Source organism: Salvelinus alpinus, chromosome 18 (genome assembly GCF_045679555.1).
Source record: "Salvelinus alpinus chromosome 18, SLU_Salpinus.1, whole genome shotgun sequence".
Lineage (NCBI taxonomy): Eukaryota > Metazoa > Chordata > Actinopteri > Salmoniformes > Salmonidae > Salvelinus > Salvelinus alpinus.
In genome coordinates, this window is record NC_092103.1 from 16,994,873 (window position 1) to 17,022,535 (window position 27,663).

The 27,663-nt window shown below is 42.4% G+C and overlaps 3 protein-coding genes across 5 annotated transcripts in view; 1 reads left to right on the forward strand and 2 right to left on the reverse strand.

The window, feature by feature from the left end:
• Nucleotides 1–101: 101 nt before the first annotated feature.
• Nucleotides 102–9,502, reverse strand: LOC139543920 (uncharacterized). 2 transcript variants are annotated; one of them, XM_071350463.1, is made up of 7 exons: nucleotides 7,846–9,502; nucleotides 5,534–5,698; nucleotides 3,581–3,764; nucleotides 3,394–3,473; nucleotides 2,599–2,696; nucleotides 1,769–1,886; nucleotides 102–745 (listed from the first exon to the last, which is right to left on the reverse strand). In XM_071350463.1, the coding sequence occupies exons 1-6, from the start codon at nucleotides 8,665–8,667 to the stop codon at nucleotides 1,802–1,804; spliced, it is 1,434 nt and encodes a 477-aa protein (XP_071206564.1). In that variant the 5' UTR covers nucleotides 8,668–9,502; the 3' UTR covers nucleotides 102–745; nucleotides 1,769–1,801. The 2 variants fall into 2 exon arrangements, with proteins under 2 accessions (XP_071206564.1, XP_071206563.1); XM_071350462.1 differs by having other exon boundaries at nucleotides 102–1,886; nucleotides 7,846–9,499.
• A 1,792-nt stretch (nucleotides 9,503–11,294) lies between these two features.
• Nucleotides 11,295–24,426, forward strand: cimip2b (ciliary microtubule inner protein 2B). 2 transcript variants are annotated; one of them, XM_071350465.1, is made up of 7 exons: nucleotides 11,295–11,736; nucleotides 12,396–12,649; nucleotides 12,753–12,907; nucleotides 13,435–13,567; nucleotides 14,825–15,037; nucleotides 15,199–15,298; nucleotides 23,866–24,426. In XM_071350465.1, exons 1-6 carry the CDS (start codon nucleotides 11,672–11,674, stop codon nucleotides 15,291–15,293), a joined length of 915 nt encoding a protein of 304 aa, XP_071206566.1. In that variant the 5' UTR covers nucleotides 11,295–11,671; the 3' UTR covers nucleotides 15,294–15,298; nucleotides 23,866–24,426. The 2 variants fall into 2 exon arrangements, with proteins under 2 accessions (XP_071206566.1, XP_071206565.1); XM_071350464.1 differs by lacking the exon at nucleotides 23,866–24,426 and having other exon boundaries at nucleotides 11,296–11,736; nucleotides 15,199–15,420.
• The window catches only part of LOC139543917 (AP-4 complex accessory subunit RUSC2), a 33,776-nt gene continuing 21,930 nt past the window's right edge, over nucleotides 15,818–27,663 (reverse strand). The window contains exons 5-10 of the mRNA XM_071350460.1: nucleotides 23,855–23,931; nucleotides 23,511–23,685; nucleotides 23,266–23,371; nucleotides 23,111–23,157; nucleotides 17,392–18,106; nucleotides 15,818–17,306 (exon numbers count right to left, since the gene is read on the reverse strand). Of these exons, the coding sequence (XP_071206561.1) occupies nucleotides 17,195–17,306; nucleotides 17,392–18,106; nucleotides 23,111–23,157; nucleotides 23,266–23,371; nucleotides 23,511–23,685; nucleotides 23,855–23,931 (1,232 nt within the window). The 3' untranslated portion in view covers nucleotides 15,818–17,194. The remainder of the gene's footprint in view (nucleotides 17,307–17,391; nucleotides 18,107–23,110; nucleotides 23,158–23,265; nucleotides 23,372–23,510; nucleotides 23,686–23,854; nucleotides 23,932–27,663) is intronic.

Sequence of the window (27,663 nt, forward strand, 5' to 3'; positions counted from 1 at the left end):
ACGTTGGGGATAGTACCAGATATAATCATCAGGTTAAAATATGGGTTAATGATTCAGCAATCAGGGGGGCAGAGAGCTGCAGCAAAAATGGATCAAGCATATCAGTCACAGTGTATTTTTATTTACATCAATCATAAGCAAGGCATCTAGCCCATCACAGGTAGTAAATTGTTTAAATGAAAACAAAGATTAACTACAAGTTGACGGGTTAACTGTCGAGTCAGCGAGAGGCTGGCAGAGTGAAGAGCAGTCTATTGACTGACCAGGGTCAATTAAACCACCATTTTTCTCAAGTAAAAAGCCTGCCGAGATAAAATGATGATTAAAAGCATCACTTATCCCATTCTTCTCAGTTATAATGCCAGAGTCAGACAGGACTTGATTAGGCAGGGAAGAAGATTAATTTGTATGCTTCAGTGCATTTACTGTTTTTCAAAGTTCTGAGATAGAGCATAAAAAATTGCTTGATTTATACTGAACAAAAATATAAATGCAACATGCAACAATTTAAAAGATTTTACTGAGTTACAGTTCATAGAAGGAATTTAAATAAATTCAATAGACCTGAACCTATGGATTTCACAACTGTGCAGGGGCAGACAGAAATACTCCTCAGCACCAAATACTCCCCCTCCCCCTCCTCAGACAATCCTGCAGGTGAAGAAGACGGATGTGGAGGTCCTGGGCTGGCGTGGTTACACGTGGTCTGCAGTTGTGAGGCCAGTTGGATGTACTGCCAAATTCTCTAAAACAACGTTAGAGGTGGCTTATGGTAGAGAAATGAACATGTACAAACATTTTGAGAAATAAGCTTTTTGTGCTATGGAAGATTTGGGGGATCTTTTATTTCAGCTCATGAAAAATGGGACCAAGACTTTACATGTTGCGTTTATATTTTTGATCAGTATAGCTTTCGTAATCGAGATAGTACATCTGTTTCTCAGTTGTCCGAAAGATTGTCAAATTGCCAGTTGTCTGAAAGATTGCCACCTTTCAGTTTTCCTTGCTTTGGCCCAGGTCTGATTTGACATCTTAATGAGCTCAGATAGCTCATAAGAAAACCAACGATTATATTTATCTTTGCCTCTGAATTGTTTAAAAGGGGAGTGTATATGGAGTGAAAAAATATGGAGGAGACATTTTCTAGAGCCAACTCAGGATCCTGAATACAAGAGAGAGTGGCTAAATCAGATTATAAACTGGGTGGGTCGAGCGCTGAATGCTGATTGGCTGAAAGCCGTGGTATATCAGACCGTATACCACGGGTATGACAAAACATTTATATTTACTGCTCTAATTACGTTGGTAACCAGTTTATAATAGAAAATAAGGCACCTTCGGGGTTTGTAATATATGGCTAATATACCATGGCTAAGGCCTGTATCCAGGCACTCAACGTAGCGTCATACATAAGAACAGCCCTTAGCCATGGTATATTGACCATATACTACATCCCCTCGGGCCTTATTGCTTAAACAGATGTCATGTAAAAACCCTTGAGGAGAAAACTTTTTAAAATGTATCTTCTTAATTAAACGAGGATTAGTATTTTGCTGTTTGGTATCTTTAAAACATACTGTGGGACAATGATCACTGAGATCACATAAAAATTCCTATTTAACTTCTAAGAATTAGACAATAAATACACATGTCAATATCCATATAATGAGATGACTAAATATATTTGAGTCCTATTCATCCACAGCGTTGTGTAAAAAGTGCTACATTATGTGTCCTCATTCTCCAAGTCTTAGAGGAGGAATGTTACCAATGACTGTAATGTTGGAATATTCTGCTCTTCTCATTCTGGCACAGCTTTCCTGCTCCTGAACAGCTGTCCCAACCAACGCCTGCTAGCTTTCTTCACGGATGAATTCATCTGTTGGCTTTATGTGAAAGAAAAATCATGCACCAGAACCATTAAAGATTACACTGAAATGAATATTTATGTCTTACAACATAATTCCTTAGATGTACAGCGAGCACTAGTGTACCACACCCCACTCCGCAGCCCCCCATTGTGGGGGGCCCCACAAGCACTGGTTAGGGGCCTTTCTCCCCCAGATAGCATATGAACACGTCATAAGCCATAGCAAAATGTTTAGAGTGACAGGAAATTAGTTTTAAAACTGAAACATTTTCTCTCTGCATCATGGCAAAATGTGTAGAATAGCAGGAAATTAGCTTTAAAACTACACAATTTTCTCTTAGCCTCTTGGCAAAATGTGCAAAATAGCATGAGATTAGCTGCACATATTTCTCTCTGCCCCATGACAAAATGTGTAGAAGTCATATTTGGGGGGGGGGGGGGGAGACCTTGCGGGGGGCCTCGCGAAACGGAGGTAGGCCACTAACATAAGCCTATGTGTGATTGCAAACAAAGAGGCCATTTGGGATGGGTCAGAGGGAATTTATTTAGCCTAGGCTAAATATGTGCTCTCCACAGCTCCTCAGCACACTCTGCATTATCTATGCAACAGTGCATCATTCCCATGTGGCTGCCATGTTAGAGCAGCCATGGACATTTTATAAGAGCATCATGCACAGTATGACAACACACACACACACACTGTCCTCTAGGTGTCAATGTTGTCTCACCTGGTTTTCTCTGTGGTCTCCCTCCTCAGAGAGCCAATCTTCAGCTTCCAGGTTTTTGTCCTACTTCCCTGTTCTTTCTTTCCTGCTTCTTCTTTCTCCTGGGGAGAAACATACAGTAGATATTTGTCAACAGAGACATTGATGCAGACTCATTCAAAAAACATTTACACATAGACACAAGCATACTTTCACACAGACGTACTCTACCATAGGTTTGCATGCATCTAGCAACACACACAAATACAGAAGTACAGCTTAAATATCAAAATCAAATCAAACTTTATTTGCCACATGCGCCGAACACAACAAGTGTAGACTTTACCGTGAAATCCTTACTTATAAGCCCTTATCCAACAGTGCAGTTAAAGAAGAAGAAAATATTTACCAAGTAGACTAAAATAAAAAGTTATAATAAAAAGTAACACAATAAGAATAAGAATAACGAGGCTATATACAGGGGCACCGGTACCGAGTCAGTGTGCGGGGGTACAGGCTAGTTGAGGTAATCTGTACATGTAGGTGGGGGTGAAGTGACGACGCATAGGTAACAGACAAAGAGCGAGTAGCAGAAGTGTACAATTGTGTAAACTTGTGTCTATTTGAGTGTGTATACAATATGAGTAAGTGTGTGTGTGTGTGCGTGCATGCTTGTGTTTGTGTGTTCATGCATACATGTATGCTTGTTCTTGTGTGTGTTTGTGCATACATGCATGCTTGTGTGTGTTTGTGCGTGTGGGTGTGTGTGTGTGTGTGTGTATGTGTGCGTGTGTGTGAGTTGAGTTCACATCATCTCACCTGCTTTTCATCATCCTCGGAATGCTCAAGTAGATTCTCTATAGTCTGGTACCTCCTTCCAGACTCTTCCTTCCCCTTCTCTAGAACACACACAATTCAAAACCTTCAGTTTCAACCTAAATACACCAATGATGACACAGTATTTGACAGTTTACACTGTGGGAATTAACATTGGATGGTAACTCACTTAGATGTCCCATCATGAGTATTGTGTCCGATGTTGACCTAAATCGAAAATGCTGATGCACATTACTATTGCTATGAGATGATTGGTAGGGTAAGTCCTCATAATCTTTGACTTCAAGTCTTTCATTGGCAGAGGGGCTGCCTTCCTCAGAAGCCTGGAAGTCACACTGGTTGCGTTCTGAATTCTATATGGATAGAAACATCAAGTCAAATGTTGGTTAATTATAGTTGATGTCGGAAGTTTACAAACACCTTACCAAATACATTTAAAATCTGTTTTTCACAATTCCTGACATTTAATCAGAGTAAAAATTCCCTGTCTTAGGTCAGTTAGGATCACCACTTTATTTTAAGTATGTTAAATGTCAGAATAATAGTAGAGAGAATGATTTATTTCAGCTTTTATTTCTTTCATCACATTCCCAGTGGGTCAGAAGTTTACGTAAACTCAATTAGTAGCATTGCCTTTAAATTGTTGAACTTAGGTCAAACGTTTCGGGTTGCCTTCCACAAGCTTCCCACAATAAGTTGGGTGAATTTTGGCCCATTCCTCCTGACAGAGCTGGTGTAACTGAGTCAGGTTTGTAGGCCTCTTTGCTCACGCACAATTTTTCAGTTCTGCCCACACATTTTCTATAGGATTGAGGTCAGGGCATTGTGATGGTCACTCCAATACCTTGACTTTGTTGTCCTTATGCCATTTTGCCTCAACTTTGGAAGTATGCTTCGGTTCATTGTCCATTTGGAAGACCCATTTGCAACCAAGCTTTAACTTCTTGACTGATGTCTTGAGATGTTGCTTCAATATATCCACATAATTTCCCCTCATGATGCCATCTATTTTATGAAGTGCACCAGTCCCTCCTGCAGCAAAGCACCCCCACAACATGATGCTGCCACTCCCGTGCTTCACGGTTGGGATGGTGTTCTTCCGCTTGCAAGCCTCCCCCTTTTTCCTCCAAACATAACGATGGTCATTATGACCAAACAGTTCTATTTTTCTTTCATCAGACCAGAGGACATTTTTCCAAAAAGTACGATCTTTGTCCCCATGTGCAGTTGCAAACCGTAGTCTGTTTTTTTATGGTGGTTTTGGAGCAGTGGCTTCTTCCTTGCTGAGTGGCCTTTCAGGTTATGTCGATATAGGACTCGTTTTACTGTGGATATAGATACTTTTGTACCTGTTTCCTCCAGCATCTTCACAAGGTCCTTTGCTGTTGTTCTGGGATTGATTTGCACTTTTCACACCAAAGTACGTTAATCTCTAGGAGACAGAATGCATCTACTTCCTGAGCGGTATGACGGCTGTGTGGTCCCATGGTGTTTATGCTTGCGTACTATTGTTTGTACAGATGAATGTGGTACCTTCAGTCATTTGGAAATTGCTCCCAAGGATGAACCAGACTTGGAGGTCTACAATTTCTTTTGACTTTCCCATGATGTCAAGCAAAGAGGCACTGAGTTTGAAGGTAGGCCTTGAAATACATCCACAGGTACACCTCCAATTGACTCAAATGATGTCAATTAGCCTATCAGAAGATTCTAAAGCCATGATGACATTTTCTGTAATTTTCCAAGCTGTTTAAAGGCAGTCAACTCAGTGTATGTAAACTTCTGACCCACTGGAATTGTGATACAGTGAATTATAAGTGAAATAATCTGTCTGTAAACAATTGTTGGAAAAATGACTTGTGTCATGCACAAAGTAGATGTCCTAACCGACTTGCCAAAACTATGGTTTGTTAACAAGAAATTTGTGGAGTGGCTGAAAAACGAATTTTAATGACTCCAACCTAAGTGTATGTAAACTTCCGACTTCAACTGTACCTGTTACACTGACTGTGTCAATGGTCACAGCACATCTATTCAAATATTGACTTGTTTATAGCTTCATCCACATAATTATTTATTTACACATGATCCTGCGATGCCAAATGTCAACATATCTTTTTACCTGGCTCCCCTGCTGCTCCCGGAGAGCATCCATCTCCACCTGTAACCCTTGGTTACGAAGCTGTAGCCTGGCGATCTCCTCCAGCATCCGGCATACCTGCTCCAGGTAGCCCAGCCCAGGGGTGAGCCCCTCATACTCCTCCTCACACACATCCTTCTCCCTGATCTGTAAAGACGACACATGCAGGAAGATAACAGTGCACATGGAAAAGTATACAGTAAATTAACTCTGGTGTATTACTTCACAAAACATTTATTGCTCTGAATAGATTAGCAATCTAAAGCTATGACTTCTGGGGCAGCAGACCTAACTAATCAGCAACGCACATTTGTTGTAGATACGTGGTAGTTGAGTGGTGGCCTGAGGGCACACACTTAACGTGTTGTGAAATCTGTTGTGAATGTATGGTAATGTTTTTAAAATTGTATAACTGCCTTAATTCTGCTGGACCCCAGGAAGAGTGGCTAATGGGGATCCTTAATAAATACAAATACATAAAGTGCACCGTCATTAGGAGCAGGAAATATATTTCTTCCCCAAAGAGAGCTAAGCTAATGAGGTGGCCTTTAACTGGCCTTTGCCCTCCTCATAAACACTCAGCACCCTGTCTCTGAGTCCTGGCGAGAGCAAAGACCTCCACATACACCAACTAATATCCCCATTTAATAAGGCTTAATGATCCTCTATTACTGAGGCAAACATGAAACACAAGCATCTCTTTGCTTCATTACACCAAACATTGTCAACACATGGCCACTGGATAATAACTATACAAAGAGGAATCCTTGGTGCAGAAAACGGATCATTTGTATTACGATTAAATATTATCTCCGGCAAAATAAGTAAATAAAGAATTTTTCCCCAATGGGACTGCCCTCGCTTTGCCATCTGACGCAGAAGCGCGACATGTCCGTCACAGTCTTATCAACAACACAGCAGACTGCTCAGCACATCACCCACACACTCCATCTTCCCAGGCAGCACCACACCAGCTTGGCTCCATTCCACTCATTCCTGTTGCTCACCTGGACAGACTGGTTCACAGACTGGTTCACTGTCTGATACTCTACAACAGACTGTAGGCCCGGATGGATACTGTCATTTACCGGCATAGTAACAAACACTACCTTGTGACCCATGCAACCCCAAATTGTTCAAACTGTTCCCACCCTTCTTGTTGGCGGAGAGAAAATGTTGCCATTTTTAAGATCATTCCCTGCAATTCTACACATTTGGCCATGAGGCTGACAGAAAATGTTGCAGTTTTAAACATAATTTCCAGCAATTATACACATTTTGCCATGTCTTGTGTGTGCTATGGTACCTGAGTGACTCAACAAAATCAATGTGGGCCCCTGGGCACGTAATCTTATCATGATAACTACAATATTTAGATATCTAGATGGGTAAGTCAGGCTAACCAGCTAACATAGCAAGCAATTGATCAACTGGACTGATTTGACAGTTTAAAATAGCTCTCCAAGGTCTGTCAGTGAATGACATAAGAGGAAAACTGCCCATGCACTACACCATTTCCAAAATACATTCTACTATTACAACTCTCCGCAGCAGTACTAAGTTAAAAGTCTGAGTTCCTAAAAAAAGCTAACAGATTTGAAAAATGACAACCTACAGACACGACACTGATTCAGTCGATGCAATTAGTGTTTGTTTTTCTGTGTGTCTAACTGTGTGTGTGTGTGTTGTAACTGTTAACTGTGGTAATGGTAAAACACTCATTTCCTCCCTGACATTCATTCCTTCAGTTCATTGTAAAAAAAAGACATGAAAGGATTTATGCTCGGTATACCGCTTGAACATGACAATGGACTTCTGTCCGGCATATTGTGTAATATGTTTTTGAGTAATAACATATGTCATAACAACAACAACAACAGTGATAACAATCCGATTCTAATGTACGTTCAATACATTTGGGAATAAACTTTCAAATGACTACTGAAAATGTCCTATACAACCAAGAAGAGGAAAAAATTGCCAAACAAACATTCAGATGGCGGAGATTTTGGAAAAAAACTCAACACTATGGATCACTGTCTAGACCCAAACTCTAGATTACATTGACATTTTAGTCATTTAGCAGATGCTATTATCCAGAGCAATTTACAGGAGCAATTAGGGTTATGTGCTTTGCTCAAGGGCACATCGACAGATTTTTCACCTAGTTGGCTCGGGGATTCGAACCAGCAACTTTTTGGCAGAACACTCTGAACCACTACTACTTTGAAGGTAAGAAAACAGTCAGAGAATCATGAGATTGAAGTAAACAACTCCTTTCAATATAAACCTACCTCTGTGTCTGTCTGAGCAGGCAGTGTCTTGTGATGTGGGAAGAGCCCTCCTCTGTGCTGCAGCAGAGCCGTTGAGGCCTGTTCTTCCACTACTGACTGGCTGACTGTCCTCCTCAGACCAGCACTCCCTGACCTGTGACCTGCACTCTGTATATGGGTCACTGAGTGAGTTGATGGTAGTGAAGCCGTGTGACACTGCTGTCGGGGCACAGCGTCTCTGTCTCCAGAGTCTGCCCTCCTCAGTGCCTGCTCCAATTTTAGGTGCATGACCGCAGCCAGCTCCCTGTGCCGCTGAGCCCTGGGGCAGAGGGACAGGGAGGAAGAGGAGCAGGAAGATGGCAGAGAGAAGACAGGAGAGCATGGAGGAGAGGTAGAGGGGAATCCATCCTCGTCACTGACTGTAGGATCAAAATCTGTATTACTCATGGACACAGAGGGAGGAGAGGAGGGGAGAGAAGCCTCAGAACAGATCTCCACCCCAGAATCCTCTGTATCAGACCGCATCAGTGTCCCCACGTTAGATGTAGACATGAAAGTGGCCCCTGAAAGCATGAGGGAATCTCCAGATTCACCTCCTTCCCACTGGCCCTCCATAGCTACTCTCTCCTGGGGGACCTCAATCCCCCAGGTCTCCAGAAGATTGCTAAAGCGCTGTCCCCTCTTCCTCACTCTTCTTCTGCTAAATGGTAGCAGCACGAGGAGGAAAATGAAAAGTCTCTGGTTTAGAGAAGCCCACATAGTCATTAACTGAGGTGAGTTTGGGATGTAGAATTTGAAACATCCCTGATGCTCCGCCTGCATTCTTATGACACACCTCCTCATCAATCATCCTGTCACGGCGCTGATGCTGCATGCATATGGAGGCCTGTGTGGAGCGGCTGTTCCCTGGCATATCTCTGTGGTTTGTCTTGGGAGTATGACTCACGCTCACTTGAGCCCCCAACTCCCCCACCAAACACCATAAAACTCAGGTATGACAGGGGCAAGCCATGACAAGGCCAAAGTGATAGCAACACCATGTGTCAGTCCCACAGACTGACTGTGGTGCCTCTCAACCAGTTAGCTGATGATGAAAGATCAATCTTTTTGGACAATAATACCTTACATAACAGAGAGGTTTGTCATGTATGTGAGTGGGTAGGTGTGATGTGATGTGTAACAAGACATAGATTGATAAGACATAATCTAGGTAAAGCATCTGTAATAACTCCAAAACACAATGTGATATCTGAGGTTCAGAGCTTGGAATGTGTAGAAGGAGCCTTCCTGCCTGGTTATTCTGATAAGGATCTACATTCCAGTTCCCTCGTGAATAGTGAGGTATGTCTCATCAGCTCACAGACACAAAGAAGACCTATACATCAAGATGTCCACACAACATTGTCGGTTGTCACTTAGTCATGAAGTTTGTACGTGGCCTAAAACTCCAAAGGCTGTGACCTATCTGAGCCACTTCCTTACACAAGCATAGCCTATACATAGGCTGCCACTTTCATATTTTCTATTTGGATTTACACAAAACTAATTTGTTTTGAGTGTACAGGCAGAATCGGCACCTGTAAACACTGACGTGAAATGCAATTGTCACTCAGGAATATGATATTAGAATATATGTATGTATGTATGTATTATATTTTTTTCTACACATGCCCTATGATGATGATAATAATAATAAATATAGCTGCGAGCAGCAATGAACGGGGTTCACATGATGATAGAAAGGACATAAGATCAGCTGGATAACAAAGCAAGCACTTTATCATGCAGGAACTATCCTGCCACTGTGGAAGTGGATTTACAGTGGTTTAAATGCACACATAAAATCAGATTTTGGATTTGTCAATAACTCAGCCATCTTTTGACTAATCACTTAGCTTAGCTTTTTCAAACTAGGGTAAGACATGTGCCATGGGCCTACATTCCACATGTGGGTGTCATTTTGTCCTATGGTTCATGAGAAGAAGATTTTGGAAGACTTTTTTTTGCATATTTTAGCATATTACTGTATGTGCTAATATGCATCCTTTTTATTTTGTTTTACTTAACCTTTATTAAACTAGGCAAGTCAGTTAAAGAAAAAAAAATCTTATTTACAATGACGGCCTACCTAATCCCAATCACGTCCCGTTGTGATACAGCCTGGAATCGAACCAGGGTCTGTAGTGATGCCTCTAGCGCTGAGCTGTAGTGCCTTAGACCGCTGTGCCACTCGGGACCCCATCTACTGGTATAGTGTGGCCAGCTTTGAATACATCAACGTTATTTTCTCAAACTCTTTAGGGACTATTGTGAGGAATCCAAATACCACATTTGGAGTGAATCTGACTTTTAGTCCATGAGAATATTTTTTTTGAGTTACATAGTATTTTTTTTGTGTATTAATAGTTTCCTTACTTTTTAAGATATCAACGCTAAAGTTAACATGGTTCATCATGGTAATGTCTTTGCTGACCCTTTCAAGTTTATAAGCGCTGATAAGCGCTGTATAAAATACATCTATTATTAGGGGTACAAAGGATTTAAATGGGCAAGTAAAATCTGATTTTCTGATTTATCTATAACTCAACCCTCTCTTAAACAGTCCCTTAGCTTTCTCAAACTAAGTTAAGATACGTACCATGGGCCAGCATACCACATTTGATGTTGTTATTGCTTATGGAAATACGTTTTTTAAAGGTTTGCCAAACTTTCCAAGGTGGAGGAAAATCTATCCTTACGGGTCCTTCAGGCAAATTTGTTCAGGATGAGGAAAGACACCTACATACAAAGTTTCAAGTCTGTAGGTCAAACTGGGCACCGGATATGAGGGTTTAAGTGAGACTGCTTATAACTAACCGCTTCTAGATTCTGTGTGCCAAATTAGTAAAAAGTTACCAATCTATGTTTGAAATATTTTACCATAAAGGGAAAAATAGTATACAAGAACAACAACAGGTTTCAGAGCTTTACTGTGAACACCTAATAACACTATAGATGTATTTTATATAGTGCTTTCATAAGAATCTCAAAGTAGCTGGCATAAGAATCTCAAAGTAGCTGGCAGGGAACTGGCAGTTCATGGGAGACGATCTTCCACAGCGGGAGGATGATGTAGTTCAGAAGAGGAGTAGCTTGAGTGGCCCAGGAAATATCCCAGCCAATGCAGCAATGCTGCTTTAATTCACCAGGTGTCGCTATTTCATGCCACAAACTGTATATCCTTTCAGATAAGTAATTTTCTGTCAAAATGAACAATTAATGAATCAATTGATTTATTTATACCTTTTTCCCATAGGAAAATATAAGATCTGATAATAAAAAGTGGGGGAAACATGTGAGATGGCTAAAACAGGAGGGAAATATAAGATCTGATAATAAAACGTAGGGGAAACATGTGAGATGGCTAAAACAGGAGGGCTTGTGTAAAAACAACTTTGGCTATTGAATAAAATGAAAATGTGAAATGTAAATATTTGGTAGGCTAGTGTTTATTCAAATGACACTACACCTATTTGACCATAAAGTGCATGGGAATGTGTGATGGCAGTGCTTATTTACCACCGCGGACTGAAGGAACAAGCTGTAGCCTACAGTACAGTACTTAGCAACCACAACAAGCTTTAGAATGTTGCGGACAAAAAGCCAACAGATGAACGAACGTCTTACCTCACAAAGCCAACAATGACGGAATAATGGATTCTTGACCTGGTCTAGTCGAATAAATATCTCTGCGCGTTGTCCACATCCTCTCCACCTGACAACCACACGCAAACACAGAACTGCAAAGTTGGCTGCTGTCCGGCGTCCATCTCAAGTTCCGTGTTCAGTGGTACAGTGTGTGGTCAACATGGATGAATTCCCCCCCAAATTCAGCAAGGTGCTGGTGACACCTGATCCGCAGTACATACCGGGGTAGGTTATTCACATTGAAACTACCTATTTGCTTTTGAATTCTATCAAATTAATTAATTAAATATACACTCTAATTAGATGCGTGCTATATTGACATGTTAGTTGTATTACGTGCATGGTGTGCTATTTATAGTGAAATTCTAAACCTTTTTAATGATGCATTATTGTATTCGTGCATCATTCCATTGATTTTATGCTTGCGCATACCTTTACATTTTACTTGATTATATTATGCCTTTTTATGTCGTTACACATAGCATACATTCGGCCTACTATAGGCCTAAGGAATTAACACAAACAACTGAACAAACCTACACGAAATGTTCAGAGCAAGAGCAAGTCCAGTGCTCGAAGCCAAAAGTATTTTGTGATGGCCATCACCCATGGCAACCGTTCCCAGGAAGGTTGAACTCTGAGGCTAAACTCGCTGACATTAAGGAACACAACACAGCTTAAACTAAATACCATGAGATCCATACAGTCACCTTTCACCTCAATAAAGCCTTACTTTGATATAAACATTGTAAATAAAAAAAGGGTTAAAAATATTTACACTAGGCCTACTGTCAACATAACAGAGAATAAATCCAAAAAGGCCTGTTTGAAATCTAATCACAATCCTCACCAGAACCACCACCTCTCTCTCTCTCTGTCCTCAGGTATGCAGGTTACTGCCCCCAGCTGAAGTACCACCTGGGGAAGACCTACGGCCAGCTGACTGCCAAGCTGCTGTCCTCTCCGGAGGTGTCGCACTCACGTCGCCTAGTCCTCCACACGGGCCGCTTCCCCTCCACAGAGACAGACACGGGCCGCTTCCCCTCCACAGAGAGAGACACGGGCCCGCGGGATGAGAACTGGAGGAGCCACCATGGAGAACGCAGGAATCTAGAGAGGATGATACCGGGCTACACTGGTAAACACACTGTTACTCAGTTTTCATACATTAAGCAGAACACCCTCATCTCTTCCATCTGTAAAGTATGCTTTGCATTGTGTTGACATGGTGTCTTTTCCAGGCTTTGTCCCCAAAAGCCAGAACTACTTCTCCCGTACCTACGCTGAGACGTGTCGCGAGGCACTGTCTGAGTTTGACCGAGACCAGCAGAGGAGGGTTCATCTGGCACCAGCAGACAAACCGCTTGTCAGCAACACCACCAATTCCGAGTTTAAAGTAATCAGCTCTAATCTCTCTCCTATTTACACACACACACACACACACACACACACACACACACACACACACACACACACACACACACACACACACACACACACACACACACACACACACACACACACACACACACACACACACACACACACACACACACACACACACACCTGTTTAATAATCCATGCTGAAATCCTGTGTCATTTATCACTCTCTGTCTCAGTCTAAATGAGGCTGGCTGCATGACCTGAAGAGCTCTCCAATCATAGATTCAGTATTTGTATTTGAGATTCACACCCATTATCTCTCGTTGTGTAGGAGCTGACAGGAAAGCTCAACAACACAAGCAATTACTGTTAACCACTTGATAGAATGATAACTTTACATTGATACCATGGAGAAAATCTTCTTCTCTTATAATCAAAGGTCTATAGTCTGGGATAGGGCCATTGGTAGGAGCCAGAAGCTTGAATACCTTCTCTGTCTCAACCATAGTGTCTGTCTGCCATTCTGTCTACCCCCTTCAGCCTCGGAGACTGAGCACCCCTCTGACGGCCATCTCCAAAGATCCAGCCCCCTACGAGGCCCTGGAGCCCTGGAAACCCAAAGTGTCTCCTTACTTCATGGAGGACAGCAGTCCACACAAGTACTTCATCTCAGGTAGGTACAGTATGCCAGAGGTACCATTAAAAAAAAAACTCATACACAACATGGCCAAAAGTATGTTGACACCCCTTCAAATGAGTGGATTCGGCTGTTTCAGCCACACCCATTGCTGACAGGTGTATAAAATCAAGCACACAGCCATGCAATCTCCATAGACAAACAGTGGCAGTAGGACTTGGCACCGTCATAGGGTGACATCTTTCTAAGTCAGTTCGTCAAATTTCTGCCCTGCTAGAGCTGTCCCGGTCAACTATAAGTGCTGTTATTGTAAAGTGGAGACGTCTAGGAGCAACAACGGCTGAGCCGAGAAGTGGTAGGCCACACAAGCTCACAGAAATGGGACCGCCGGGTGCTGAAGCTCGTAGAGCATAAAAATCGCCTGTCCTCGGTTGCAACACTCGCTACTGAGTTCCAAACTGCCTCTGAAAGCAACGTCAGCACAATAACTGTTCGTCGGGAGCGTAAAGAAATGGATTTCCATGGCCGAGCAGCCAAGCGTCAGCTGGAGTGGTGTAAAGCTCGCAACCATTGGACTCTGGAGCAGTGGAAACGCATTCTCTGGAGTGATGAATCACGCTTCACCATGTGGCAGTCCGAATGACGAATCTGAGTTTGGCGGATGCCAGGAGAACGCTACCTGCCCCAATGCATAGTGCCAACTGTCAAGTTTGGTAGAGGAGGAATAATGGTCTGGGGCTGTTTTTCATGGTTCGGGCTAGGCCCCTTAGTTCCAGTGAAGGGACATCGTAATGCTACATTCTATACATTTCTGTGCTTACAACATTGTGGCAAAAGTTGTGAAGGCTCTTTCCTGTTTCAGCATTACATTGGCCCTGTGCACGAAGCAAGGTCCATACAGAAATGTTTTTGTGAGATTATGTGGAAGAACTTGACTAGCCTGCACAGAGCCCTGACCTCAACCCCATTGAACACCTTTGGGATGAATTGGAACGCCGACTGCGAGCCAGGCCTCATCTCCTAACATCAGTGGCCGACCTCACTAATGCTCTTGTGGCTTAATGGAAGCCCCCGCAGCAATGTTCCAACATCTAGTGGAAAGCCTTCCCAGAAGAGTGGAGGCTGTTATAGCAGCAAAGGGTGGACCAACTCCATATTAATGCCCATGATTTTGGAATGAGATGTTTGACAAGCAGGTGTCCACATACTTTTGCGTGTATGAGTGTATGCAACACAATCAACTGTATATGAGTCTCTGTATTGACTAGATCTTCCATTGAGGCATGTATTTAGGTTTCACAGGGTACGTGCCCAAATCTCGCTTCCTGATTGGCACTGGCTACCCCATCACCACCAACAAAGCCCTGGTCCAGTTTGGAAAGGAAATGAGGAGTGACCCCACCTCCCTGCGTTTCCCTGGGGAGGAATCAGGAGTCCTGCCCCCCATCCCCACAGTCTACCCGTCCCACCGGGGCCTGCTGCCCTCCTACACCGGCCATGTTCCAGGTGGCCCTAAACTTAATCAAAACACTATAGTACCAAGCCTCACACACACAGCTCTGAAATCTCCATATTTTGTTTTAAAATGTATCATATCATCACATGGTAGATCATGTGATACTGTAACATTATTGCTTAACTATAATATTATTTTGATCTGCCCACAGGACACAAGTTCAGGTACGGCCAGACCTTTGGGCAGCTTACCCACAATGCCCTGGGGCTAAGCGGCACTCAGAAGATAGAGGCCAGAGCTCAGTAACGGAGGTACAATCCACAAGACAATCACATGACTTGATAAAGGACTAGGGTAGAGAACACATCATGGAGTTGTTTTGAGTGATGAATCCAAGAACTTTGAAATAAATGCATCTGTCTGTGGAACAGCAAAACCTTTCGTCTGTGGACTATGTACATCCCAGAGTGAAACATAATAATGATATATGAACAGAACATGTACACACTGTCAATATGGGCAGTGGAACGCTGTTTCTCCTGTACTTAGCGATATACACTATACACTAAGAAAATCACATTTTTGTTCCATTAAAATAACATTAAATTGATCAGAAATACAGTGTAGACATTAATGTTGTAAATGACTATTGTAGCTGGAAACGGCAGATTTTTCTATATCAGCAACCATCACTCCTGTGTTCCAATTTTACGTTGTGTTAGCTAATGTGCTTTTCTTTAAAAAATAAGAACATTTCTATGTGACCCCAAACTTTTGAACGATAGTGTATATTTTTTTGATCTGCTGTACAAGTGGATGTGAAACATAAGTCACAAGAGAAATCAATACCTTTTTATTCAGAAAGGTTGATTGTCACTGGGAACTTACACTCAGAGAGGGTGCATTCTGTGTAACCTTTATTTAACTAGGCAAGTCAGTTAAGAACAAATTCTTATTTACAATGACGGCCAACCGGGGAACAGTGGGTTAACTGCCTTGTTCAGGGGCAGAACGACAGATTTTTACCTTGTCAGCTCTGGGATTCAAACCAGCAACCTTTCGATTATTGGCCCAACGCTCTAACCACTAGGCTACCTGCCGCCCCAGTGTAGCCCATTCTTCTAAGGTTTTAGGGGAAGGACAGTTAGGTTGGGGAGGAAATATGATAAACTCACTTTCACATTTATTGCAAAGGCTATAATAACCAAGTCATTCCTGCCACGTAAATCCAGACTTTTCCTTTCTCTTTAGCTTAGTAGTACTGGCCTATCAAAACGGTGTACACCTGAAACACAACATGATAGCTTTATATTGTGCAAACAACACTGGAACCTAACAGTTCCACAAATCTAGACTTTTCTTCCCTAAATATTTACAAAACTCTACTTCCCTCATTAAGAAAAGCAGTATAATAGAATATTGATGTAGGTAGTACAACCACACACAGTAGTAGGCCTAAATTAGCACCTAATGACTCCTTCAACGTTTGTTTTTACCATGCTAGAGTCAGGATTACCTCATGTTTGTCTAGTTGAATGTGAAGGCAACTTCCTTTTGGAAGATAAGCCACTGCACAAGGCTGCTGACTGGCATAATATGTGGCACTAGTAAACATGGCTAGTAAAGATTGCCTTGCTGCATTTTTTGTTGTCATTCCATTCGCTCATAGGATAGTCACGGGGTAGGGGTTGGAAGGTAGAGGATCAGATTGACACTATTAGGAGAATAGGATGCTACTGTATGGTATGCATGCAGCTCCATGACATACTAATTGGTTTCTTCTGCAGAGTCTGAGATGTTGTACAAGGCTTTCAGACTAAGGCAAGACCCTAACATGGGAGGAGCCTCTCTGACCACACAGTTTGATTGACAGGTTCACAGGGAGAATATATTGCATAAATCCCAATTCATGACAGATGAAAAGAAGCACTTGTAAATCTGATAATACATGGGGGGAGTTGTTATTGCCTAATAATAACATAGCAAAAAGTATCACCCATGCTCCGATAGTTGTATCAACGGTCTACTGTGCTTTTCTGACCAGTGTGAGTGTGTTCTAGCTGAGGTGTCTGTGTGTAACACTGTGCACTATAACACTGACTCAGGATCATGCGGTTGACATTTTTGGTGGTGTATCTTTTCTTCTCCTCCCTATCCCTCTCCACTCATCAGAGGGTTGGGTGAGTGTGGTCGTAGGAGCACCATGTCTATGTCTGGTGTTTCTGGTCAGGCTGTGGAGCTGGGAGTTTCCCTGACCACACTGTATGAGCCAATAGGCCCAGCTGAGACCTGTCCAACTGTAGCCACTGTGAAGGTCTCCTTTAAGACAAGAGAAATACAGTTATTCAGGAGGAATTGTAATAACACCATAGGAACAAGTTAGCCATAGTTCAGCAATTCTGACCTTATCTGGTCCTGTGTCCCATTGAGATTTTGAGGTGCCCTCTGTGTCCTGGTGGGGGGATTCCCTCCTGATCCAAACAGCTTGGCCCAGCGTAGCCCACCCTGGGAGAGGCTCTCATCCTGGGGGTCTGCCGGCATCCTGGGGGTCTCCGGCCCAGTTCCCTTCCTCCTGCTCTCCTGTGAACTCTCACCTTCTCTCCTCCCCTCCATCCCCTGCTGAGGCTCAGTGTGGATGACATCCATGTAAATCTGTCCATATTCCACTCCCCCCTCTGCGTGGGCAGCCCGTCTCTGCCACCACCCTGGACTGGTGGCTGACCACAGACTTCTGCTACACTTGCCTAAATGCCTCACCCACTTCTCCTGACCCGTGACCTTTGACCCCTGGGTGGACCCCTGAAGATGCTGTACCAGCTGGTGTGGGTCACCTGGTGGCCTGCTGTTATCTCTGGGACCATCCATAGAACCATATGCCCCCTGTCTGTCTCCTCTCAATAGGGGCCAACTGGTCATGAGAAAGGTGGAGCATGGTGGAGCTTGTTCCTCGGAGCAGAGCTGTCTGTTTTGCAGCAGGCGGGGCTCCAGCAGCAGGTTGAGGTCAAATGGTAACATGGAAAGAGGCTGCAGCAGGAGGAGGAGCTCCTGGAACAGAGGCTGACACTGCCCATGTGACATGGCGAGGAAACCCCATGGATGGTAGTGATCTGTCACCTTGTCTGGGGAGAGGAGAGTTGGGAAGAGTATGAGAGATGTAAATTGGTCATCAAAAAGAAAGGAGGACCAAGGCACTCTTCATATAATTAATTAAAATGCCTTTATTAGTATGACATGTTCAATAGAAACAAAGTTTTTTAAAAACCGACGCGTTTCGGTTGCATGGCCTTCGTCAGGGAGTACAAAAAAAAGGAATACAATGTCCTCTTTTGAACAGCTTTTCCAATTAGCCCTAATTGGAAGAGGGAGTGGTTACAAAATTTATTGGACACATCTAGTAAGCAATACTATACACATTAAAAGGTGAAATTCTGTAGCTATATTATCATAAAAACACAACTCCAAGCTAGAACTATCAGAACACTAAAAGGTAGTTCTAACCTTAAATATGACTGGGAGAAGTGTCAAGAATAAGAAAGCAATATATTCCATAGTACATTTACATTTAAGTCATTTAGCAGACGCTCTTATCCAGAGCGACTTACAAGTTGGTGCATTCACCTTATGATGTCCAGTGGAACAACCACTTTACAATAGTGCATCTAACTCTAAGGGGGGGGGGGGGTTAGAAGGATTACTTTATCCTATCCTAGGTATTCCTTAAAGAGGTGGGGTTTCAGGTGTCTCCGGAAGGTGGTGATTGATTCCGCTGACCTGGCGTCGTGGGGGAGTTTGTTCCACCATTGGGGTGCCAGAGCAGCGAACAGTTTTGACTGGGCTGAGCGGGAGCTGTACTTCCTCAGAGGTAGGGAGGCGAGCAGGCCAGAGGTGGATGAACGCAGTGCCCTTGTTTGGGTGTAGGGCCTGATCAGAGCCTGAAGGTACGGAGGTGCCGTTCCCCTCACAGCTCCGTAGGCAAGCACCATGGTCTTGTAGCGGATGCGAGCTTCAACTGGAAGCCAGTGGAGAGAGCGGAGGAGCGGGGTGACGTGAGAGAACTTGGGAAGGTTGAACACCAGACGGGCTGCGGCGTTCTGGATGAGTTGTAGGGGTTTAATCGCACAGGCAGGGAGCCCAGCCAACAGCGAGTTGCAGTAATCCAGACGGGAGATGACAAGTGCCTGGATTAGGACCTGCGCCGCTTCCTGTGTGAGGCAGGGTCGTACTCTGCGAATGTTGTAGAGCATGAACCTACAGGAACGGGTCACCGCCTTGATGTTGGTTGAGAACGACAGGGTGTTGTCCAGGATCACGCCAAGGTTCTTAGCGCTCTGGGAGGAGGACACAATGGAGTTGTCAACCGTGATGGCAAGATCATGGAACGGGCAGTCCTTCCCCGGGAGGAAGAGCAGCTCCGTCTTGCCGAGGTTCAGCTTGAGGTGGTGATCCGTCATCCACACTGATATTTCTGCCAGACATGCAGAGATGCGATTCGCCACCTAGAACCCAGCAAAAAATGAACAACAACAGTCTAAACATAGCTGAGGGCAATTGAGCAAAATGTCCACTAGATGACAGCAAATTGACCCATCACGACCCTACAGGAAGGGTGAGAAATCCATATCTTCATTTAAACCAGGGTATTTAGTGGCCTGTAGTTTGTAAATCCCAAAACTTTCCCTTTGGTTTAACTGTTTAAGACGGTCCCCTTTTCTAATAGAGGCCGGAATATGATCAATACCCATAGCTTGTAGGGAGGCAGGGTTGCCATGGTGTAAGGACTTGTAGTGCCTTGCCATGGGGTAGTCTTCATTGCCTACCCGTATGGCGTACTTGTGTTCCGCCAAGCGGTCTTGAAGGCGTCTCTTTGTCCGTCCAATGTAGAACACCTTGCACTGTGGACATTCCAATCTATAGATGAAATTAGTGGTTTTACAGTTAATGAAATGCTTGACGTAATACTCCATTTTGGAAGCTGTGTCAACAAAATACTTCTTCTGTGCAATATTACTGCAATAGTTACATTTAAAAGAGCCCTTGGGTTTGTGGTCAAGCCAAGTTTTTTGAGAGTCACCCGGAAGATAACTGTGGACTAATTTGTCATTTAGGGTAGGACATCTCTTAAAGCTTATGACTGGTGGCTCAGGAAAGACTTGGCGTAGTAGCGTATCACTTTGGATGATTCCCCAATTATTTTTAATGATTCTTTTAATGTTCTCTGCTTCAGTGCTGTATTTTGTAACGAGGCACTCCCCTTCGCAACAAGTTCTCTCTGTCAAGTAATCCAGCCCTTATACCGGCATCTTTCAGGATCTGAACGCTGTAGCCCCGATTCTCCAATTCAGCAGATTTGACACTGTAGTCTGTTTCCTGATCGCAAATTCTGCGGACTCTTTGGAATTGGCCATATGGAATATTCTCTTTTAGCCTTTTGGGGTGAAAGCTGTCTGCCCTCAGAATGGTATTCCCATCTGTAGGCTTCCTAAAGATTGATGTGTGCAAACAACCGTTGTCATTTTTACTAATGTCGGGGTCCAAAAAATGAATGTTATCCTTGCTGTACTCCATAGTTAGTTTGATGTTAGGGTTAATGCTGTTAAGGTATTGGTGGAAGGAAATACGTTCATCTTCTGAGCCGGACCAAAACAGGCAAACATCATCAATATAGCGTCCCCACCATATAATCCGGTCAAAGAAATGGTTATTAGAAGGATCCAAATGAAGTCATTTTCCCATTTACCCAAGTACAAACCAGCATAGGAAGGGCTCTTGCAAGCTCCCATGGCACATCCTTTGACCTGTTTAAAAATACGCTCCTGAAAGATAAAGATGTTATGATTAAGAGTCCATTCAGTAAGTGAGACAATGAATTCTGTAGGAGGCATCTCAGTTTCAGGTCGGGTACTCAAGAAATGGTGCATAGCTGCCAAACCTTGTTCATGCTCAATGGTGGTGTATAGAGACTCCACATCCATGGTGACTAAAAAGGAAGCTGTACCTATATTATTCAATTCCTTAATTTTGTTCAACACATCTGTGGTATCTTGAAGATAGGCTGGGAGTGACGTCAGAAAAGGCTTAATAAAGTAATCAATGTACTTAGAGATGGGTTCTGTCAGACTTTCATTACCACTAATGACTGGTCTGCCTGGGGGATTTTCAAGATTTTTGTGGACTTTTGGAAGAAGGTAAAAAGAAGCCATACGCGGACTGCCATTGGAAAGAAATTTGAACTCATTGTCTGAAATGTAGTAATTCTCCTTAGCTTCTGTGAGGATCCCTTTCAATTTAGTTTTTAGGTCCTCTGTAGGGTTGAAGGTAAGAGATTGGTAGAATTCATCATTGTCTAAATGACGGTAGGCTTCTGTCACATATTTGTCTTTACTCCACACTACTGTAGCACCACCTTTGTCTGCTTTTTTAACCACAATCCGTTCATTTTTGGACAATGATTCAACTGCATCCCTCTCTGTCTTAGAAAGATTACGTTGTGTTTGGTTGGAGTCAATTTTACCCTTAAACAGATTCTCCACATCAAAATTCACTTTCTTGGCAAATGTATTTAGTGTGGCATTCTGGACGATGGGACAAAAAGTGGACTTGGGCTTAAAAGGTGTTTTTGAGGGAACAGAAACTGCCTGACCTGAGACACTGGCATCTGTAGTTGGAGAGATGTTTTGCTTGTACCAGGCCTTCAGATGTAGATTCCTGTAGAAACGAAATAGGTCAATCTTTGTATTAAATTCATTAGTTGAATATGTGGGGGCAAAGGACAGTCCTTTAGACAATACCCTTATGCAATCATCAGAAAGGGGTTCTCCAGAAATGTTGATCACAGCCTTGTTCTGGTCCTGCTCCGTGTGGTTGGATAGTCTTGATTTCTTCCTCCCCCTCCGTGTTGGCCTCTTCCGCGTCCTCTCCCTCTCTTGTTGAGGAACCTGCGTGACTCCTCTTCCTGATCTAAAAAATCTTGGGAGGAGCTGGCCTCTGAGCGTCTGGGGTGATCCTCATCGTCACTGCTTGTAAAGTTGAAAGAAACAGATCTAGGCTTCCTTCTCTGTGGATGTGATTCTGAATTCTTGCGTGTTGGTTTTCTCCAGGCAAAGACCTTGCCATCTCTATAGTCTACTTCATCTCTTCTAAATGTTCTTAGCTTGTCTTGCTTCAATGTCAGAGTGAATGTGTCTACTTTCTCTTTCAAGATCTCATCACATCGTGCTTTGTTAGAATTATCACTGTGTTCTGTGATTTTCCTTTCTACTTCCTCAATTTCTGTTTGGACTACTTGTCTGTCCTTTTTAGATTCTTCTATTAGAAGTAGCATTAGGTCAAAAGAACACTTGTTGAGAATAGCCTCCCATTTATCTCTAAAATCAGTTTTACCTTGTGCTCCATTAGCTTGAAACTTCATAATACGGAGTCCTCTGGGGATTAGGCCTTTCCTCCAATAATCAGACAAGGTGATAGAATTGAGGTCAAGTTTAGTATCTTTCTCCATAAGGTGTTGCAAGTCTCTGTAAGCCTTGTTTAAGTCCATTCCAGTATTCTCTGTGGCTGTCATCTCATCTAGCAATGAGGTAGTGGTAATAATCCTTTGGCCCTCTTCATGGGAATAGGAAAATCTTGTAGCCTCTTGGGTAAAATCCATAGTTTGAGTTGTAAAATGTCCTCAATTAACACAGAAAGAAATGACTGTGGAGCTGCTTCCTCTAAGCACCACCCAAGTGCTATGCTTAACTAGTAGAAAGAGGAGGAAGGGAAGCGCTACTAAGGTACATAATAGTACACTTTGGTAGATAGAAGGTGCTCTTTGGTAAAAGGGGTAAATTGGTCATCAAAAAGAAAGGAGGACCAAGGCACTCTTCATATAATTAATTAAAATGCCTTTATTAGTATGACATGTTCAATAGAAACAAAGTTTTTAAAAAACCGACGCGTTTCGGCTGCATGGCCTTCGTCAGGGAGTACAAAAAAAAGGAATACAATGTCCTCTTTTGAACAGCTTTTCCAATTAGCCCTAATTGGAAGAGGGAGTGGTTACACAATTGATATGAGGGAGGTATGTTCCAAGAACCTTATGTTTTCTAATAACAATTTGGAGAAATAAAAAAAATCTAAACGCATACCTTTTTGGTTGTAGAGGTGATTTAGCCAGAATTCCAAGGCTCTCAAGCTAAAAGAGAGAATATAAGTCCTTCATTTTACAATCATAACATTTAATAAATCACCAGTAGAACACAATTTGATACACTAAAAAAGACTGAGACTTGAAGGGACTCACTTGAGCAGGCCCATGATGAAGGCTCGTAGTCTCATACAGTGGCTGGTCAGCAGGGAGCACTGCCTCACCTTGGACAGCAGGCTGTGGAGCACCTGGGTGGTAGGGCCTTAGATAGGAACAGAGACCATTGAACTACAACCCCCATTAGCAAATGCAGCACTGTAGTCATACCCTCATCAGCATCAAACCTACCACAACCACCCACATCATCATCATTACCATCATCTCCACCATGTGTCTCTGACCTGTCTGAGTGGAGGCCTCCACCACATTCCAGGCGTGGTTGCGTCGATGACCGATGATCAGGTCAAGTTTGTGGTCCCTAAGGCCATCCTGCAGAATGTTCTGGATGGTGGGACACAGATGCTCCAGGACTATACCACCAATGGTGGGACTCCTAGAGCTGTTCCCTAGCCGGATCTGGAGAGAAGTGGGACATTATCATATGATCATGATCAATAATTACACTTTAATTAAAAATAACATACATTTATGGGAGTTGATTCATCCTATTCAGGGTTACTGTCAGTTTTTGTGAATTGGTTATTCTAGTTCCCTTCAGATTGCTTTTAGCTCTGCTGTACTCTACCTTTTCCACAGGATCTCGACTGGTGCCAAAATGAGCCATGATCAAATCCACTGCCAAGCTCACAGATTTCAGCAGACCTGGAGAAACATGGAAAGAAGCAATCAGGAGTTAGCTCATTTCATATTCTGTGCCATGCAGGGGGGTTATCAAAATGCCTGAGGGACTGACATAAAACAGATTTGATTCATTAACCAGAAACATCAGACACTGAATAAAAAGGGTGTATATACAGAACCACATGGGAACATCCATGATTCATCTCCCTTCCATCTTGCTCTGGCTCTCTCTAAAATGTCAGGGTACATTCTTAATGCATATTGAATCTGCCTACAATGCTCTCCCCTGTCAAACGGACAGTACATCACTGTTCAAGCTTTGCTTTCACAAGACAATGTGCATACAAGCATGGGATTGACATTTACATTGTTTGGTTATAATCATGTGTGTCTGTATTGTGACACTAAAATAACATATCTGTGAATCATATATCCAGCGTATCAACAACACTGCACCCACTGCAACAAACATACACTGGAGCTTACACACACACTAAATGTCTCAGCCAATCCAATGCAGGGAGAGAAAAATAGGTCATGTTTTAAAGAAACCCCCTTCAGGGTATTGAAGGCACTGCTGCAGAAATCTCTGCTGCTACTCTCTTTAGAAGCCAGCAGCAGCACAGAGTAACAGACAGTGTAGGATTCCAGTTTCCCATAATGACTGTTCAGTAATAATCTAATTACTCTCCATCGTGACATAACACTAGATTACTGACACTGTCTACCTACCACACACATCCTCTGATTTATACATTGACATCACACACAGTCAACATCACATCACACAATCCACATTATATGCTCTCAGCTCAAAATACCCTTAACCCCATTAACTTAACTCCGTTTTGTTCTATGAGCCCCACAAGTTTCTTGGGACTTGTCTGAAGTCGACCTGCCAACTTCTGTCTGTAGCGTCCGTACAGTTTGGGCTACACACTAACTATGACCGCTTTGTGTAAAGTTGAGAAGTACTGAATATATGGAGACTGTTTCGTGACAGGGTTAAAAACAGTGGTGGATAAAGTACCAAAATGTCTGTAGTAAAAGTAAAGATACCTTAATAGGAAGTTACTCAAGTAAAAGTCACCCAGTAAAATACTACTTGAGTAAATGTCTAAAAGTATTTGGTTCTAAATATACTTAAGTATCAAAAGTAGAAGTATAAATAATTTCTAATTCCGTAAAGCAGACAGCACCATTTTCTTGTTTTTAAAAGGTACAAATAGCCAGGTGCACACTTCAACACTCAGACATAATTTACAAAATATGCATTTGTGTTGAGTGAGTCCGCCAGATCAGAGGCAGAAGGGAGTACCTTGTGTTGTCTTGATAAGTGCGTGAATTATACAATTTTCCTGTCCTGCTAAGCATTCAAAATGTACTGAGTACCTTCGGGTGTTAGGTAAAATGTATGGAGTAACAAATACATAATTTTTTTTAGGAATGTAGTGAAGTAAAAGTAAAAGTAGTCAAAAATAGAAATAGTAAAGTACAGATACCCCCCAAAAATATTTAAGTGGTACTTTACACCACTGGTTAAAAAAATATATGTTTCCTGATCTTTCTTATATCGCTCAGATATAGGATAGAGACTTCCTTTAGATTTGTTTTTTGGACTATCTGTTGTTCCATGTAGTGAATATGTTATTCAATGCGTTTGTATGGGCTAATATATATATTTTTTTTTACATATACAGTACCAGTCAAGTGTTTGGACACACTAACACAATCACAATTCACAAAAATCATAAGTAAATAAAATGCCCAAACTTCACCTTCAAAACAGCCAATTGCTGTCTTAGAAAAACAGGAAACCGGTAATTTAGTCAGTGAGCAATAAAACTGTTATTCCTCATGAAGCTGGTTGAGAGAATGCCAAGTGTGTGCAAAGCTGTCATCAAGGCAAAGGGTGGCTACTTTGAAGAATCTCAAATATATTTTAATTTGTTTAACACCTTTTTGGTTACTACATGATTCCATATGTGTTATTTCATAGTTTTGATGTCTTCACTATTATTCTACAATGTAAAAAATAGTAAAAATAAAAACCCTTGAATGAGTAGGTGTGTCCAAACTTTTGACTGGTACTGTATATATTAAAACATATATGAAAATGTTTATTTGGCCTTACTACTCTACTATTAGCCCATACAAATGCATTGAATAACATATTCACTACATGGAACAACAGATAGTCAAAAAACAAAACAAATCTAAAGGAAGTCAGTAGGTGTGTCCACACTTTTGACTGGTACTGTATATTTCTGATACTTTAAGGGGTCTTAAAATTCCAAATCAAATAGCTAAATGATCTTTGGTATGACCTTAAAACAATTCCATATAGCTTAGTAGAACCCCCCACCCTCCCCTCCCCTGGCTTAGACAGGGCTTAGACTAGCAAATTCGTAACCTATGATCTAATTTTAATTTGTAACATATCACACGAAATGGTTGATGGACACCCACAAATGAATACAATACATACGAAACATAATATATTATACTAAATGGATTGTCTCGGATTTACATACAGAGTACGTGAGAGAATAGTGCTGGAGGAGATGGCTCCTGTATTACAGGATCCTAACCAATTGTGGTATTTTGTTAGTTTTTTTCAGGTTGTTTGTAACTTATTTTGTACATAATGTTTCTGCCACCTTCTCTTATGACCGAAAAGAGCTTCTGGATACCAGAACAGCGATTACTCACCTCGACCTGGACAAAGATTTTTTCTTTAACAAGTCGGACGCAAAGGATTTACTCCAGATACCCGACCAGGCCCAAATCCCCGTCATTTGCATGAAGAGAAGACGCTGATACAGGAGACACAGATCGGGCTGCCTTGTGAGAATTAGTTGGCGATTGAGTAACCCACCTCTACTATCTGTCCTATTGGCCAACGTGCAATCATTGGAGAATTAACTGGATGAGATTTGGCTGAACGACGATATGGATAATATACAGTTGACTGGTTTTTTCGTGCATCGGCAAGGCAGAACAGCTGCCTCCGGTAAGACCAGGAGTGGCGGTCTGTGTCTATTTGTCAATAACAGTTGGTGCGCAAAATCAAAATTAAGGAAGTCTCAAGATTTTGCTCGCCTGAAGTAGAGTATGATAAGCTATAGATGATAAGCTATAGACCACACTATCTACCAAGAGAGTTTTCATCTATATTTTTCGTAGCTGTCTATTTACCAACCCAAATTGATGAAGACACTAAGACCACAACGAGCTGTATAAAGTCTTAAGCAAACAAGAAAATGCTCATCCAGAGGCAGCGCTCCTAGTGGCCGGGGACTTTAATGCAGGGAAACTTAAATCCGTTTTACCTCATTTCTACCAGCATGTTACATGTGCAACAAGAGGGGAAAAAACTCTAGAGAGACGCATACAACGTTCTCCCTCGCCCTCCATTTGGCAAATCTGACCATATTTCTATCCTCCTGATTCCTGTTTACAAACAAAAACAAAAGCAGGAAGTACCAGTGACTCACTTAATACGGACGTGGTCAGATGACGCTGATGCTAAGCTACAGGACTCTTTTAATAGCACAGACTGGAATATGTTCCAGGACTCATCCGTTGGCATTGAGGAGTATACCACATCAGTCAATGGCTTCATCAATAAGTGCATCGATTACATTGTCCCTACAGTGAACGTATGTACATCCCCTAACCAGAAGCCATGGATTACAGGCAACATCCGCACTGAGCTAAAGGCTAGAGCTGCTGCTTTCAAGGAGCGGGACT